The 17,222-nt window shown below is 45.3% G+C and overlaps 1 protein-coding gene across 1 annotated transcript in view; it reads right to left on the bottom strand.

Annotated features, from left to right (window-relative positions):
• SYNJ1 (synaptojanin 1) overlaps positions 1-13,953 on the bottom strand; it is a 53,186-nt gene extending 39,233 nt beyond the window's left edge. The window contains exons 1-6 of the mRNA XM_041407692.1: positions 13,667-13,953; positions 12,303-12,448; positions 5,416-5,502; positions 4,128-4,395; positions 1,622-1,847; positions 338-421 (exon numbers count right to left, since the gene is read on the bottom strand). Of these exons, the coding sequence (XP_041263626.1) occupies positions 338-421; positions 1,622-1,847; positions 4,128-4,395; positions 5,416-5,502; positions 12,303-12,426 (789 nt within the window). The 5' untranslated portion in view covers positions 12,427-12,448; positions 13,667-13,953. The remainder of the gene's footprint in view (positions 1-337; positions 422-1,621; positions 1,848-4,127; positions 4,396-5,415; positions 5,503-12,302; positions 12,449-13,666) is intronic.
• Between the last annotated feature and the right edge of the window lie 3,269 nt (positions 13,954-17,222).

Below are 17,222 nucleotides of genomic sequence, written 5' to 3'. Positions count from 1 at the left end.
TCACAGAAACTCTTGATCCTTATTGACTTCTTGAGAAGACTTCGCAAGAGCAATTCAGAATATTGCTCTTTGGATACCCTTAGATAACCCATTTAAAAGAGGAAAAAGAACTTCAAAGAGGAGACACAGAAAAAGGAATGGACATTCAAGTCATGCGCAAAGCAACTTTTAGACTTGAGAGAAGCAGGCTTGGTGAGACACAATAGCACCAACAAACTCCCAGAGGATCACCTCATCCCCACAGCCAACTGAGAAGAAGAGCCCAAAGGCTACTAGATTATGTTTAAAAAGACACAGATTTAATTACACAGAAAATTCTTATTTATCTCCTGCTTACCTGCAGGCCTGGCTGTTCCCAAAATAAGGGAACAGATCCTCGAATCTGTATGAAAGATGACACAGAGTCATCCAAATATATAACCTGTTAAGGAAAGTAAAGCATAGTAATAATTATCACAGTGTAAGGTTTTAGAATTCTTAGCTTTAACTAAACATGGAGCAAATGAAATATATTTATGTATTATATATTGCACACTGCAAGCTAAAATATTGTTTCTGAGACTGCGAACAATTCCTACAAAGAGTTCCATCACGCTCATTGTCCTTGCAGAATTCACAACATCTAAGGAAATACAGCTTTTATTATCTGGGCTTGAGTAACTTCTGCACTAGGAGTAATATGTCTTAAACAACTTGGTGAGACTCCCCTGCAGGAACAGTTAAAATGAACACCAATGCACAGAAAATCACCATGCAGCCTACTCAGAACACTTGCACAGATTTTCTGCATCAGAAACCAACACATCATGGTCCATGAAGTACCCAGGAAAGGAAAACTAAAGTGGAATAACACACCACAGCCATTCAGCAACGTTGGCACACAAGCAAACTTGGGCAGAGAAAGCGTAACAAGAGCGTTCTGACTAAACTCCTGAAACTGGAGTGCACAAGCAGAGCCCTTTGTGGGTGAAGATCTCCTTCAGACACCTGGGTTCTGGAGGGAGTCAGTGAGTCAGCCAAAGAAACCCAGGAGCACAAACACAGCTGCAGGAACAACCCCTTGGGAATAGGCTACCACAAAGTGAGCCAAGGAAAGCCAGCAAAGAAGGATTTAGCAGGTTCTCACATTTCTGTGTAATGAGGGCAGAGCCATGAAAAGCCAAGGCAGCAGAATGACATTGGCTCTACAAGCTGCCTTTCAGAGGAGCTGTGCTAAGTGGAACGCTGAGCCACAAGGCACCGGTGTTTTGGTATTTGCCAACAATCCCTTCTGCCTCTTTCTCTTAACTTTAGATTAGCTCAGGCCAGAAGTGGCACATGCTGCCATGCAGCTCAAGGGGCTCAGGGGAAGCACAGCCACCCACAGGAGTTCAGCACCTTCTTAAGCTACTGCAACTCAGACCCAGGCATGCCCTGACCATAAGCCACACTAAAAACCAAGATCATCAAATTGCATAACCTACTTAGCTTCCTAATATAGCATCAAAGAAACTATTCCAATATCTGCTGGTGGCAGACTTGACTTGTGATCGTTGATTTAGAGCAAAAATCTCATCATTGAGGTGACTGGGGGCTTACACTGGCTTGTCAGCCAAGCTGTGGGCTCTGGGGCGTAAGGTACCTGCTCTGTTTCAACAAAATTGGCAACGTGACCATCGTCGTTTGTCCCGCGGACGTTAAATCGGGTGCCAGCCCGTTCGCAGCTTAGCCGGGAAATGAGACAAGCCTTCGCCTGCTTGTGAGCTGCATAAATGGTCCTGATCTCCACTCCTCCACACATGAGGCGCAGCAGCCAGTCGTCACAGTTCACTCCATAGTGCTTCAGATGCAAATGCAGTGACTGGTTCCTGTCAGGGAGAAAACAGCCACCAAACAAACAGAAGGAATTACAACTCAGCTCCAACTCTGAAGCAAACTAAGCCCTTACATTTCACACCTACTAACACAAATAACACCAGGAAAATAGGCATGCTATAGTTCTGTAGTGGAACTCTTAAATATCTTCTCACGAAATTGCAAATAGCACAATAAGAAGATGGGGTGAAGCTATGAATTTCCATGACCTTAAAATAATAACCCTTGTAGCCCTTGCTTGTCTCCCACCAAAAAAAAACAACACTCCCAAGTTGTTTGTACTTCTCTGCTCAGCCTTGTTTTGAGAAGCCAGAGATTACAGACTCTAGGAAAGCATGGCAGGATTCCAATGACATGGTTACTTTTTTTTGTATTGTGTAAAGTCCCGTTTGATCTCACACCACCACAACATAAAGCTAGAACAGAAATTCTTATCAATATACATTAAATACTCTCATTATATGCCACCTAACCCTAAGCCAGTCACCAGACAGGCTTCCAGGAATACATTGCCAGCCAGCTGGTTCTCAAATGTCTTTAAACACCCATTTCAGGGCTGAGTGCTGGTACTTTATATACTGCATATACAATTCTCTAATAGCAGTTACTGCTCACGTGAAAGGAAGATCCACAGTTTGAATGTACCTGTGCATTCACCAGCACTAATCAATGCTGTATTAAGTAAGACTAAAGTTCAGGTTTTGTGAAATATTTTGTTTGCCTCACTCTAGTGGAGCTTGGCTTTTGATCTTCTGTGGAAACATTCACTTGTATAAAAACGGAGCAAAGTTTTCTGCAAAGCAAAGAAAAGCTAACTCCAGGAAGATGCCTGGTTGTGTCTCTACTCAGAAAACTCTACTGGAATTGCAAACAGCATGTTCATTATAACAGTGGAAGCTCTTATTTTAGCCTTTTCATCCTAAACCTAAGTACACAGGTGCATTATAATAGGACACTGAAAGCAAACAATATTCTTGCCCTGGGCACTCTAAGCCTAGATGTTTGGCACAGAAAAATCCACAGGAAGCTCACTGAAGTGCATATGCAGAATACTTCCTGTTCTTGACTTTCAGTGGTTACATTTCTAGATTTTGGAACCTGGACATTCCACCTACCTCGTGGGAGGATTGGTCCTTGCTAAAAAAAAACACAGAACCAGGTAACTGCCCAAGTTTTACAACAGGGGTCAGAATCAGCCCAGCTTATTTGGACAGGGTCAAGAGGCATCACTTCTCAAGCCTTGATGAATGGATCAGTCTATGCATCTTTTTCCAGATGCATACACCAACAGCAAGGTTTCTACAACCCTTCTAAACCTACATCAAGGAAATAAAGTTTCTGCAGACCTGAGCTTATTTCCTACCTTAATAATTTTCTTATATTTCACTCTGATCAGATTCCTCTAGCTGATCAAAACAGCAGCTAAGACTGGAGAAGCATTGGCTCATATGCTGGAGCTGGTTTGGTGTATTTTGGCCAGAAGGGGGGAACGGATGTAGCTTTTCACCTGTTCTAACAGTGTAAAGCCAAGGCTTCAGCACCTTTCCAAGACTCCTGGACACCCAGAGCATTTTTAACGAAGGCTGAAGGGAACAGAATTTCTGACCTGTCAGTGTCCATTACTGGCATTATTTAAGCTGCTGATCAACAGAAAGAGCAGTATTCCTTTCACCAAAAATTACTTGTGTGAAAACAATACTTTATTCAAAAATATCCCCTAAAAGGATAGTGAGTGCAGCAGCCAAGCAAAGTGTACTTTGTAGCAGAGCCTACCTGCTGTCTCAACAAAAGGTGCAACATCACAATTTTTTGAGTAACAAAACTTTTGAAGTGCTTTCCTATGTTGGAAACTGCCTTGGAATCTATCTGTAAACACCGCACCATTTTAGAATCCAGAAAATTCTAAAAAACAGTAACTTTGTTTCTTTGAAGTTTCATAACCACACCCATTTAAAAAATGACACAATTGATGAAGAGGCACCAAAACTGAAAGCTGAAACACAACATCACAGGAGATGTTCAGATGAAAACACAATAAAAGCAGTGAAAAATCTGTGTCTTCCAATTAAGAAACTTCCAAGTGGCCACAAAACCATCCAGTCATTAGTAATATACTTCCACCCTTAGAGCTCAAGTAATGCTATTCCATCTCAAGATTTGTGGGAGAAAGGTGTACATGTAAGCGCTGGGAAAGACAAGGATAAAAACCTGCCAGGCATTAGTTTTTAGCAGAATTCATTCAGTAACGCCTGCAGAACCAATTGCGAACTCACCAGAAGAACCTGTTGTCAGTGGTGTGCTCCTGCATGCTGCGGTGAGCGCTGAGGCTCAGGTCCAAGCTGACACCCGTCGCAGACCACGCAAAGTAAAAGTTTCCGGAGTTCAACACTTTGCGCACTTCTGAAATACGATCCTCGTCCGAGGGGTCAACTCGCAGGGACACAAACTCGGTGGAAGTAACCCGGAAAACTTCAGAGTCCTGAATCTTCCCCACAGACATGCACCCTGTTACTAGAACCAGATAATGCAACAGCGTGTCTCCTGCAAAACAAGAAAGGGCACAGGAAAGAGTGGACCTCGGCAGAGGAGATGTTGGTTCATTCGCGTGCCAAAGGCACACAAACCCACCCCCATCTGCCTGAAAAACATACAGAGAGCCAAGGCCAAGAACACATTCCCAAGCTCTACAGAAGAAAAGGAGAAACTACGCTGCAAAGAGCAGGGATTGCAAAAACAGAAGTTATTTTTGTCCACTCCCTCATTTCTGGGAGCACTCCAAATTTGTAAGTTGCTCTGCAAAGAAAAAAAATCAAACCAAACAAATAAAAAAAATAAGCCCTGTTCCTCTTTGCAAAGATCCGCTCTCACAGGAGCGGCACAGCATTCTGTCCCAAATGAAAAATTCATGTTTTACATATTTGACTCACCGAGGTTTAATCTTAACACGCCCAAGAGCCCATATGCATCCATGACACACCCGTCGCAGACCACGCAAAGTAAAAGTTTCCGGAGTTCAACACTTTGCGCACTTCTGAAATACGATCCTCGTCCGAGGGGTCAACTCGCAGGGACACAAACTCGGTGGAAGTAACCCGGAAAACTTCAGAGTCCTGAATCTTCCCCACAGACATGCACCCTGTTACTAGAACCAGATAATGCAACAGCGTGTCTCCTGCAAAACAAGAAAGGGCACAGGAAAGAGTGGACCTCGGCAGAGGAGATGTTGGTTCATTCACGTGCCAAAGGCACACAAACCCACCCCCATCTGCCTGAAAAACATACAGAGAGCCAAGGCCAAGAACACATTCCCAAGCTCTACAGAAGAAAAGGAGAAACTACGCTGCAAAGAGCAGGGATTGCAAAAACAGAAGTTATTTTTGTCCACTCCCTCATTTCTGGGAGCACTCCAAATTTGTAAGTTGCACTGCAAAGAAAAAAAAAATCAAACCAAACAAATAGAAAAAAATAAGCCCTGTTCCTCTTTGCAAAGATCCGCTCTCACAGGAGCGGCACAGCATTCTGTCCCAAATGAAAAATTCATGTTTTACATATTTGACTCACCAAGGTTTAATCTTAACACGCCCAAGAGCCCATATGCATCCATGACTTTGGAGTACGTGTTCTTGATTGTGTCTTTTTCTGCAGAAGCTGTGGAGAGAAAATGAAAGATTTGCTGATGTAAATGCCCCAGTACTATGGCAGCAAGAACGAGCCACTCCAAACTGAGAACCTGAGGGATTACAAAAGCAGCTGCTTACGTGATGCTTCTGGAAAGAAATCAAAATGTATGAGCATATGGCACTTCATAATGAAAAAGGAGGGTTTGATTCTGTGACAAAGTATGATTGTGCTATGCTTTTAAGCAATAAAAAAAGCAAAACTCCAAGTGATATTAAAGGAGAGCACTGGCATTTTTAACGTCATCTCTTATAAAAAGCATGTAGAGTACAGACAAACAACACATCTGAGAATGTTCTCCTGTACCTAAAATTAGTGCCTAATGTTGCTTTTTTCCTGGAAAAAAAAATACCCAATATTCTTTTCTCCAAGAATAAAACCATCATGTGGCAGTATTATCTCTGAACAAGATTATCACAAGTCCATTTTCACTATCTTAGATATATTCCAAGCAGATCAAAAGTCTTGCAGGTCCACAAAAACTGGTATTTAAAACCCAGGTCTTCGATGAATTAGGAAGACACAATTTTCGCAGACAGTTTTGAAAAGAAAACCACAAAACAACCCTGTCATATTTTAGGAGAAATCAAAGTATGTCTGCCATTGCTCTCCTGGGAATTGTCTATTTCAGCCCTCTCACCAGCACTAGGAAAAGAAAACCACAAAACAACCCTGTCATATTTTAGGAGAAATCAAAGTATGTCTGCCATTGCTCTCCTGGGAATTAAGTGTCTATTTCAGCCCTCTCATCAGCACTAAACAGCCAGGCCCAGAAGCCTGGCTGCAGAGCAGCAGCATCCCACCCGTCCTGAGCTTTTCCTCGTGACCAAGACTGCACCAGAAGGGCAACATCAACAATTATTTCAGCCCTCTCACCAGCACTAGAACAGCCAGGCCCAGAAGCCTGGCTGCAGAGCAGCAGCATCCCCCCGTCCTGAGCTTTTCCTCATGACCAAGACTGCACCAGAAGGGTAACATCAACAATACCAGCTTTGCCACTGGATCTACAGGGATCAAGATTCCATGGTTACCAACAATCAGCACCATTTTGCTTTTACACCAAAAACCTCTGGACATGACATGAAGAGTAAATCAAAATGCCTATCTGCCCTGGCACTCTGTTGTGCGCTCTCTCACATTAGCCATGTCATTTAGAATAAAATCTCTATTTTATTAGAATAGAAAAACCCTCTATTTTACTTAGAATTGCTTTTCCTAACAAGCATCCCCTAAGAGTAGTATAGCCCTGCCTGTGCACAAGCCGACCACTTCTGTTCAAATATCCACCAGCTCTTTTATTAAAGTGGATCAGACAATTTAAAATAGATCAAATTATTATTTAACCACAGCTTAAAATCCAACCCCATTCAATGTTTTATTCAGTGGATTTTTAAAAGTTTCTTTACCTTATTGCACTAATATTCCTGTAATATAGATATAATAAAAATAGGTTTATAGCAGTATGAGGATGTATTTCTAATGTCCTCACCCAGGGTGAGTTTTAAGAACCTGCAGCTAATCTAAAAACATTTTGTCAGCATCACCAAACTGTGTTTTTCTTAACCAGAAAACCACTGGGCTGGAAAGAACTTCTAAACTTCAGACCCTGGTTCCTTCAAACTGTTTTTGAGAAATGCTTTAATGGTACTAATGTACTCTTCTAAACTCAGTTTTCCCTAACCAGAAAATTGCTGTGTTCTTCCTCCACATTTGAAATTATTATGGAAAGATCAGGTTTCTTTTCAAACTTCTGCAGGATTTTTCTCACAGGTGCCTGCTGGGATTTAGTGACATGTCAGAACAATGCCTTTTCTGTCTTAGATGGATTTATTCTCTTTTTCCATTGCAGAGAATGCTGGATATCCTTGTCAAGCCTTAATAAGTAAATGCCCAAAGTAAATTAAGTAACATGGGCTTTGCAAATTCAGACCAACAAAAAAGACCAGCAAAGGCTAATAGAGCAGCAAAGAGTTGCAAAAACCAACCAACTAACCAAATAAAAATAGAGCAACTTACTGTGGGTAGTCAATTACTATTTTCTTAAAGTGCCCAAGAACCAATCACAAGTATTTCATGCCATGTTTTTCATTTACATTGGACCTAGTTCAGTGTGAACTCAAAGCCTTTCCACAATGACCATCTAAGTGTTTCTTTCACACTGCCCATGCTTTTCCCACCTTCATTTGCTTTTTAAGGCAGATGGGAGAATGTCCAATATGGCATCATTTCCTCCATCCTGCCCTGGTCCATGCCCACCAACCCCAGGCTTCTGCTTTTGAGGCAGTGCCCAGTAAGGAACTTCCTGTGGTCAGGAGTGTTACAACATCAAGGAAAAGCACTGAAGCTTCTGAAAACCAAGATGAAATCAGGAAGACACAGCTTCACCACACTCCTTTCCATTCTCTTCCCAAGGGACTCTTACCCAGTCTCCTGAGCAGGCCAAAGTCTGCCCTCTGGAAGCCCAAGGCACCAGTCCTACTTACCCCTATCTTCAGCCCTCCAAAAATGGGAAGATTTTATCATTTCATGATCACTATTAAGCAATATCAAGAAACCCAAACCAAACTAACACAACAACGCCACAAAAATCACAACACTTAGAAAGTGATTTTCAAATCAATTTGCCATGTACCTCTGGAGAAAGCCAGAAAGCCCCATTTGCAGTGCCAAGAGAAAAACAACAAAATTGCAAGTCACTCTTTATTAAGGATTAACAGCCAACAGCATTTTAAAATGCCATCTGTAAAAAGGCTTCTCACTCATGGACTCTCACAAGAAAGGTGAGCAATTCCATTATTTTGAAGGGAATGTGTCAGCCCTACCAGTGTTACAGAAATTAAGCCCCATCAACAATCCTGTTTTCGTGATAATCTGATTCAACACGTATTCTGCTTCATTCCAGATCCAGAAACCAGTTTCCCAGTTTTAACAACTGAAAGGCTCTGTTCACATTGAAAGTCACCCTCTCTGGCTGGGTTCTCTTCCTGGTGTGCTCACAGGGGGCCATGAGACAGCACATGTCTAGTTAGTGGCTACAGTTCCCAGGTAGGATATGGGATTCTGAGCTGGGAACAAGACCACAATCCTGAAATTATGTGCATTTCCTTCAGACCAAAGACTTTAACTTACATTAGATGAGCAGTCCATACAACTGTCATTTTAAAAGGTTTAGAATCTGAAAAATTTGGGAAAAAAATGTGAAAAATTTAGGAACACAATTTGGTTTTGGTCTTTTAAGACTAAGGTTTTCAAGGGTTTTGCCAAATTAGGACTGTTAGATTTTTGGTATTTAAATTAAAGCTAACACCCGAATATTACCACAGAGGTGACATCAAAATCAGAACAGACTCACCACTTTCATCTATTCAATCAACCAAAGAAAGAACTATTTTATTAGTTTGATACTTCTTTTTTTGACACACCCCTAGCACTGGCTCAGCTCAGGATGCTGGGGGTGAGACAACCCTGACAGATTGCTTTTCAAGGCCTGCTGAGACCACCTTGGTCTAACTGCGTGGAAGAATTCCCTTACTGAGCCGTGGTCTGGGTAGCACTGCTAGCCCTGGCAGAGAACAGCTACCAGGGTGCCCGCTGCAGCCAGGGTACTACAGCTCCCACCTGAGCTCCAGGGCGGGCACGGTGCCTCCTCCTGCTCACACCTGCTCTCTGCTCAGCCTCACTGTGACTCCGAAGGCCAGGGATGTGCGTGCCGCTCGCGGCTCCGTGTTCTCCAGACGGAATGTTCTCCATGGCAGGCGACAGGAGCAAAGACAGCTTACCACTCACGGGATGACTCACCAGCAGGGAGAGGGAGAGAGAGCACACTCCTGCCCAGTCAGGGAAACCTTCCCAGTTCAGACATCTCAGAGAGCCCTATTTCAAAGAATAAATATACTGCCCATTTCACATGGAAAGTAAGAGAAATAGATCTATGACACCCTCCAAATAAATTCCAAACAAATCAGCAGTGAAGCTGCTGACATTTAAAGCCAGCTGCTCTCACCAGGCTTTGAGAAGGATCCCCCATACGCCAATAACAGGACCGTACTGACCAAAGAGGTGTTAAATGCACACAGGAAAGCAAAGTATGGCTCAGGTGTTTCAGTCACAGCAACATCAGTTAATCCACACGGAACACCTCCAGAAGAAGCGTGGCCTGGGCTGCTCCCACATTCTGACTGAGGGTCACACAACCACCACCTCTGAACTATCCCTTCGACCCTCTTCCCTCTGACCTGGCTGACGGGAACAGCACACGGCACACGCACTGAAAATCACCCACCATCTGAGCCGTGCAGCATTTCCTACCGAGGCTGAACCGAATCCTCTGAATCATCCTGCAGTGCCTCACCGAGGGCACGGGGGGAAGGCTAAAGCAGTTATCCTTCCCTCAGCAAAACGACAGCTGTGCTTCCTTTAAGATGATGTTTAAAGGATCAGCAAGCTTCCACTCTGTTCTCTTAGCCCATTTCAAAGCCAAATTTCTGTACGTGGATATTCCAGGAGGTGCAGTTCACTGAGGCTCTCAGAACTGAACCACATGAATCAGTTTTAATGCTGAAATGTATTTCACTAGGCTGTGCATCTATTAGCCACTCTACATACAGGTAGAACTATGATCAGGTGTAAGGCTAAACATGTTACTTCATCTCCAGTATTCATTAAAATATTTGGGAAGATGTATAACAGTTTTGAGGTCAGTACTGTCAATTTTTATAGTCTAAAAAGTGGTAGCACCATCATCAAAACCCTGCAGTTTTTGACAGTTTAAAGTGATGCTGTTCTGGATTTAAATTGGATTTAAATACACTTGATCTGACCATTTTTCCATCTATTCATACAGATTTTACAAACATGGGAAATCTTTCTCAAGGGACAGCAGTATTGCATTAACTTGGTCTATTATTTGTACAAATAAAGTCTGTACAGCTACAGACTGGAATCTTCTGTCTGGGTTCTGTGACATGACCAGCAAGATGGAGAAGTAACACTTCACAAGTCTTCCCAGTACTAATAACTGTACTCCTTTAAATATGCATTTAAAAGAACAGACACCAGATGGGAACAGCAAGCAGAAAGAGAAGAAAGAAACCTGAGCTAGGGGACTCCTGGGCCTTTTCTGCTGTCAGTTTAAGAGTGTAATCTTCCAACCATTAAGAAAAGTATCAGTACCTAAAGAATTTAGGGAATTCTACAGAAATAAAACAGAGGGAATTAAAGAAAAATACCACTGCTACATATTCAGTGAAAAACTATGCACGTGTACCAGACAGAAAAAGAGTAACCAGTTTCCTGATTAAGCTTACTGAAAACAATACTCAGTGACTACTTCATCTGAGTATGAACATTTGCTATGATGTAACCTACCAATTAGAATTCCAAGGACAGTGCTTTGCAGATTAATAATGAGCTACCACTAAGTACAGAACCCAAGAGGAGAGAGGCTTCCAAACTTCTCCAGGTCTGGCTTCCTCTGCTCGGTAACAACAAGGTCAGGAAGGGGGCAAGAACTTCAACATGGGTGTTAATTTTTAGGAAAGGACATTTATCCAGGTGCCTGCAGTGTATCCTGGCACAAGAAGTGACTTACTGCTCCCTTGAGCACAACCTTTGGGAATAAATAATTTTTCATCTGTTAGCCCTTAAGTAGCTCAAGCATATTTCATAATTACTAAACACAGGATAAGACAACCTGTTCCACAAATCTTCAAAACACCTTATGGCTTGCACTAAACCTGTTTGCTATATCCATGACTGGACACTTCTTCCCAATCCACGCCACAGTGCATTATGGATACTGCTACCAAAGCCAAGGAGATTACTTAAATACATAGTAAGAAGAAACTGTACCAGTAGAAAACCCCAGAATTTTTAAAATAGGACAAATGCCCCTCGGTTCACCTGGATAATCATATAGCTGCAGCAACCATGTCAGTCATTGCCTGGCCTCTAACAGGTGCTGCCTAAGGAGAAAACAACTTCCATGGAATGAAAGCTTTCTACAGAAGAGCCAAAATGGAGCTCAGAAATGCTGTGCAACCAGGTGCTTTGACTTCCTAAAAAACAAACATACATTATAATTCTACGTATTTTAAAAATCTATGTATAGGCCTTATGGTTCTCTTCTGCACTTCTCATTTCAGTGTTCTCCAACAAAAAAAAAAAAAAAAAAAAGGAGAGGGGGGCAAAAATTTAGGGAAATATCTCATGCATCCTTCAGTTAAAACATGTAAAAATAACTTTGCAATGCAAGACATCTTGCTTCAAATATTACTCATTTTATTACAAGACCAAGCAATACCAAGTCTTGAGGAAGGTTAAAAACACAAGGACAAAATAAAGCTAAAAATCAAAAAACTATCAAAAATCACACAAAATGAGATAAAACCAAATTATGATATAACATTTAAGAATATAGAATTTATTGCTTTGAAATGCAACCTCAGAATCAGCTCGTCAATGAGTTATCACCTGTTCAAAATAGGGTTGTTTAGAACCCAAAAAACAAGGTGATGCTGGAGGCAATTATAAGAAAATTTAGCAGACATGAAAATATGGATGTATAAAGAAATGTAATGAAACGTGCAAAGTTCTCTCTCAACAGACAAAGATAAGAAAATGTCTCTTTTCTCATTTAAATCAGAAGCCTCTCCATTAGCAAACAGAAAAACAGAACAGTTGCTTCTTTCCATTCCCCAAATGAAATGTCTCACACAACGCCAAGTCTGCCACCTTCCTCACAGAGCAGTTATCAAAACAGATCGACTCACAGAGGACAGCCACAGCTCCGGACTCAAACATGAGGCATTCTTCTCTGTTCCTGGTTTCCACGATCACGCTGAAGGGAAGCGGATCCAGCTTGTGATAGACTCGGTATCCTTTACTGAAAGCCATTTTGCCTCAAGCACAGGCAGCCCTGTCCAACACAAGGCAATGTCAGTGAAACCTCCCTGCACTCCCACACACCTCCCAGAGCTGGTTTGACCCACGGCCTTTCCCAGGGATTTAACGTGTTCAACAAAAACTAACACCAAAATCCCCTGCTCCCTCATTCTACCTCATCAGACTTAGTTTATCTAGGTCCAAAAAAAATACAGGGATTACCTAAAGATGGCAAAAGAGTGTTTCAAAACCACAACTACCCAGAAAAAAACACCTTTCAAAAATCTGGATTTATTTAAAAGCTTCTTTGAGACAACTAGAATTTTACAGAATCCCACACTGGCTTGTGTTGGAAGGGACCTTAAGGTTCACCCAATTCCACCCTCCTGCCATGGGCAGGGACACCTTCCACAGTCCCAGGCTGCTCCAAGCCCCGTCCAGCCTGGCCTTGGGCACTTCCAGGGATCCAGGGGCAGCCACAGCTCCTCTGGGCACCTGTGCCAGGGCCTCAGCACCTTCTCAAGGAACACACCTAAATCTAATCCCAGTCTATTTTAGTTTAAAGCAATTTCTTTCCCAATACTTAATTAGTAGGATTTCTTCTTAAAGAAGTAAAAAACTAACAGGTTTTCCAGCTACCAGAAATATGGAAGAAAAATGTCACCTTAATGGTAAACTAGTGCCAGAAGCAGAGGGGGAGCCTTCAATTTTTAGATCTATTTTACTAATTCTGCCCTTGTACAAGAGGACAGAATATCTTAAACACTGAAGCCATCAAGACATTTTAAAGGACCGTACAAAAATGTCAACCTATTTTCAGCTTTTTTCCCCCTTTTTAACGAAAGCAGCGTTTGGTTTGGATTTAAACCCTGCCCTGCGGCGGCTGAAACATCGCAGTGTCACTGGTGACGCTGCCCGCCAGCCACACGCGAGTGAGAGCTCAAAAAAACCCACAGAACTCTCACACTGCAGCAAACCATCAACAAACGCGAGGGCAGCCAGATTTTCCGTGCTAAGGCTCGGGAAAACGCAGAGAACGAGGATTTCTCATTCCGGAGCGGGGCCTTCCGCCCTCCCTTCCCGGCAGCTCCCTGACCTCCGGAGCGAGCGCGCACTGCCGGCCCCGGCCTGCCCCCGACCCCGCCGCGCCCTGCGGGCTCGGGCACGGCCGAGCCGCGGGGCTCCCGCCGCCGGGCCGCCACACGCCCGCCCAGCCCGCCTGCCGCCCGAGCCCGCGGTACCGCCGCCTCACCGTCCGCCCGCCCCGCCCGGTGCCGCGGAGCCGGCGGGATCCGCTTCCTCCCGGCCCCGCGTCCTTCCGCACTGCGCCGCCCGCCCCGGAGGGGAGGTGCCGGGGGCGGGCGCTGGGGCCGAGCGGGATGGAGCTGTGGCTTAAACGAACCGAGCCGTGTGTCGAGCAGAGCCGGGCCCGAGTCCCGCTGCGGGATTATCAAGAGGAGCAGAACCCAAGGGACAGGGTCAGGAAGAGCCGTGCGGACTGAGGCACCCCCGAGTCACCGCGCTCGGCAAAGGGCTGCCATACTCACAGCGCCTCGGCTCGGCGGGAGCCGTCTGAAGCCGGCGTCTTGCTAACTGCAGTCATGGAATACAACCGCGGAATATCGCGAGCTGGAAGGGACCCACAAAGACCATCGTGTCCAACCCCTAGGGGTCCCTGCACAGGCACCCCAACAATCCCACCCCGTGCATCCCTGGGAGCGCTGTCCAAACGCTCCTAGAGCTCTGCCAGCCTCGGAGCCGTGCCCATGCCCTGAGGAGCCTGGGCAGTGCCCAGCATCCTCTGGGGGAATAACTTTTCCTGATACTCAGCCTAACCTCCCCTTGACAGAGCTCCAGCCGTTCCCTGGGTCCCATCACTGCTCGCAGAGAGCAGAGCTGGCCCTCGTGAGGAAGATGCAGACCCCTAAAGAGTTGTCAGCTCAATCTCTTCTCCAGCTGAAGAAGCCCACCACCCGCAGCCGCTCGCCTGGCTCAGCAGGGCCATAGCGAAGAGCGCGGAGTTTCGGGGCAGACTCCACAGCTGCCCGAGAAAGGGGATTTTCCCCGTTCCCGGCACTGCTGCCCGAGAAAGGGGATTTTCCCCGTTCCCGGCACAGCTGCCCGAGCCTAGGGGATTTTCCCCGTTCCCGGCACAGCTGCCGCCGGCACGGCAGGGACAGGCGAAGGGAGCGAGCCCCGCGTCTAGCGCTGCAGGGCGGACACGGGCCGGGCCGGGCCGGGACCGCGGCCCGCGGGTACCGCCCGCAGCTCCCGCCGCGCTCCCCGGCCCTGCTGAGGTTTTTTCCTCCCCCTCCGAGCTGGTTTCTTTTTTGCCATGGTCCCATCCGGTCTCCAAGGCTTGTTCATCACCAAGCTTTGGGTGCAGACCGTGCTGGGGCCGGGGTTTCGTCAGGCACGAGGATTTGTTGGGAGGCTCCTCCTGAGAACTTTGCTCCAGTGGCTCCGTCCCCCCGCGCAGCAGCGCCCACCACTCCGCCTAAGCACCGGCACGTCCCTTCGCCCCGCCCACGCGCGTCATTACATCGGCACATGACTCCGCCCCCTCGTGGCGTCATTGCCCCGCCCCTCATTACCGTGTAATACATCCGTAGGCCACGCCCCTCCCGGTGGTAGAGATAGATTATCGATATATAGATATAGATACATAGATACAGATGGCTGTTCCCGGCCACATGCTTGACCATTACAGCGACGGTGAGCAGGAAAGCTGTCACCATCACAGCGCTCAGAGCAGCGCAAGACCAAAAGAAAAGAGGTGGGAATAATGTCCGGGGCTGGCAGGGCAGCGCTAAGCAGGCGGGCTCGAGGGTGGCAGGTCACAGGCTGAGGAACAGAGAGGGGTAAAGGGGCTGGAGAGCACACAGCAAAAATATGGGGTACAGGTTAGGATGTAAGGTAGAGAAGAGGTACAGGTTAGGCTATAAGGTAGAGAAGAGGTACATCAGTCCTCACTCCTCCCCTAGCCCTTACCTTAAACACCACGCAAGCAGCTGAGAGGCACAGGGGCATCTCGGACAGCAAAGCCGGGGCTCCAGGTGATAGACAGATGCCAGGGGCCAGAAACAGCAAATGAGAGACTGAGAACAAAGGAACAAATAGCAGGTGGGCTTGACAGTGACAGAGAGAGACTTAAGAGGTGAACAACTCAAGGGCTAGAGAGCACACAGGGAATATAAAGTGTACAGGTTAGGAGAGAAGGTGGAGTACAGGTGTACCAGCCTTCACCCCACCCCTAGTCCATGCCCTAAACACCATGGACATGCCCTAAAAGTGCAGGACAATGCCAGAACCCCCACAGGTGCCCATGGTAACTGTAATGTCAACCCTAAGCAGGGTGCAAGAGCGGAGGGTCAGGGTCCACAAGTAAACCCCCAGGGATAAGCAGGGGGTTCCCTCCCCAGCCCACCCAGGGATGCCTGTGGTCCGCAGCCAGGGAAGCTCACAGCCCTGACTGAGGCCGTGGTTGGTTGGCTCAAGGCAATGCTGCTGAGAAGAGCCCAGCCCTGCAAGCGTCGGCCTATCTTATTGCAAAAGTTTCATACCTTCTTGGTATAGTCCCATGGGCAGCTCCTCAGAGCACTGACTCTCTTCCTCACGCAGCCCCAACCAGCTCCATTTCCCTTCTCATCCAGCCAACCCACTCTTTTGTAGCACTCTCCCTCTCACTGGTCACAGCTGTGGCCTGTTCAAGTCAGGCCTGTTCCTAATCTTTGTTAATTGGCCCAGCTGCAACTCCTTAGGGGTGAGATTATTTTCTGCACTATATTTTCTTACCTTCTGTCCCCCCACAATTTTTGAGTCAGCTTTGGAGGTGAGGATGTGCAAGAGGTGACTCCTCTTAGGCCACGTAAAGGACAAGCCTCACTGGGCTGAGGGGCTCAGGTCAGTCACTGTTTGTGCAGGGGAAGCATACACGATGTCTCTGTGTTACAGCATTGTTGTTTGTCTTTATTTTTAGGAAGTAAAGCTGGATTTTAGCAGTCAAGGCAAGTGGGCAAGGTGAGCAGCGACTGGTGGCTGGAAGCAGTTGGTATTGCTCAGGTCTCGATTTCTGGTGCAACTCTTAGGCTCCGTTCTCTTTTGTGTGCTTTAGGCGTTCCAGTGGTATTACGCCCAGACCCCCCCCAGCAACTGGCCGACAGAGCCGGTTCGTCGCTCTCGTGGGAATTGATATTGGGAAGTAAATTTGTGTTTGAGTGATTATGGGGTTTTTTATGTATTGTTGAGTCTTAGTCGCGTTACTTGTTTTAAATTATACTTTTGATACTTTAAGGTAACTTCTTTGTGTTTTTGTGTTTTTTGTTTTGGGTTTTTTTTGTAACTAATATTATACAAGTATTTTTTGTAATGACTTTAGTAATTTTAATTTTTGTGATTTAACTGTAATTTAGGTAAGAGTTTATAAATTGTTTTTTAAGAGCTTGTAATATGTAGGATATACTGATTTACAATTTAAAGTTTGTGAGGGATAAGCTTAGGTGTTAAGAGGTATACTAACAACGCATGTAGAAAATGGATTTTTAGGATTGGTGACTGATAAATACTGTATTTGGATGTGTGGTTTTAGTTAGTGTTGCTTATATGGTTTGTCTTGGTTGTGGAACTATTTCTGTAGGGTTATTTTGGTGCCTTTTAAATAAGGTTTGACACAGTGAGTGGGCATCTCGTGTATTTATTTTTTGTGGACTTCTTTCCCTTTTCCATTTCATCTTGCCATTCCTGCCCCGGTGCCCCCAGGAAAAAAAAAAAAAAAAAAAAAAGAAAAAGGGGATTATGAGGACAAAAGA

Source organism: Onychostruthus taczanowskii, unplaced genomic scaffold (assembly GCF_017590055.1).
Source record: "Onychostruthus taczanowskii isolate IOZ18803 unplaced genomic scaffold, ASM1759005v1 scaffold278, whole genome shotgun sequence".
NCBI classification, from domain to species: Eukaryota; Metazoa; Chordata; class Aves; order Passeriformes; family Passeridae; genus Onychostruthus; species Onychostruthus taczanowskii.
Note: the sequence above shows the minus strand (reverse complement) of the source record. Positions and strands in the feature narration are given on the sequence as shown.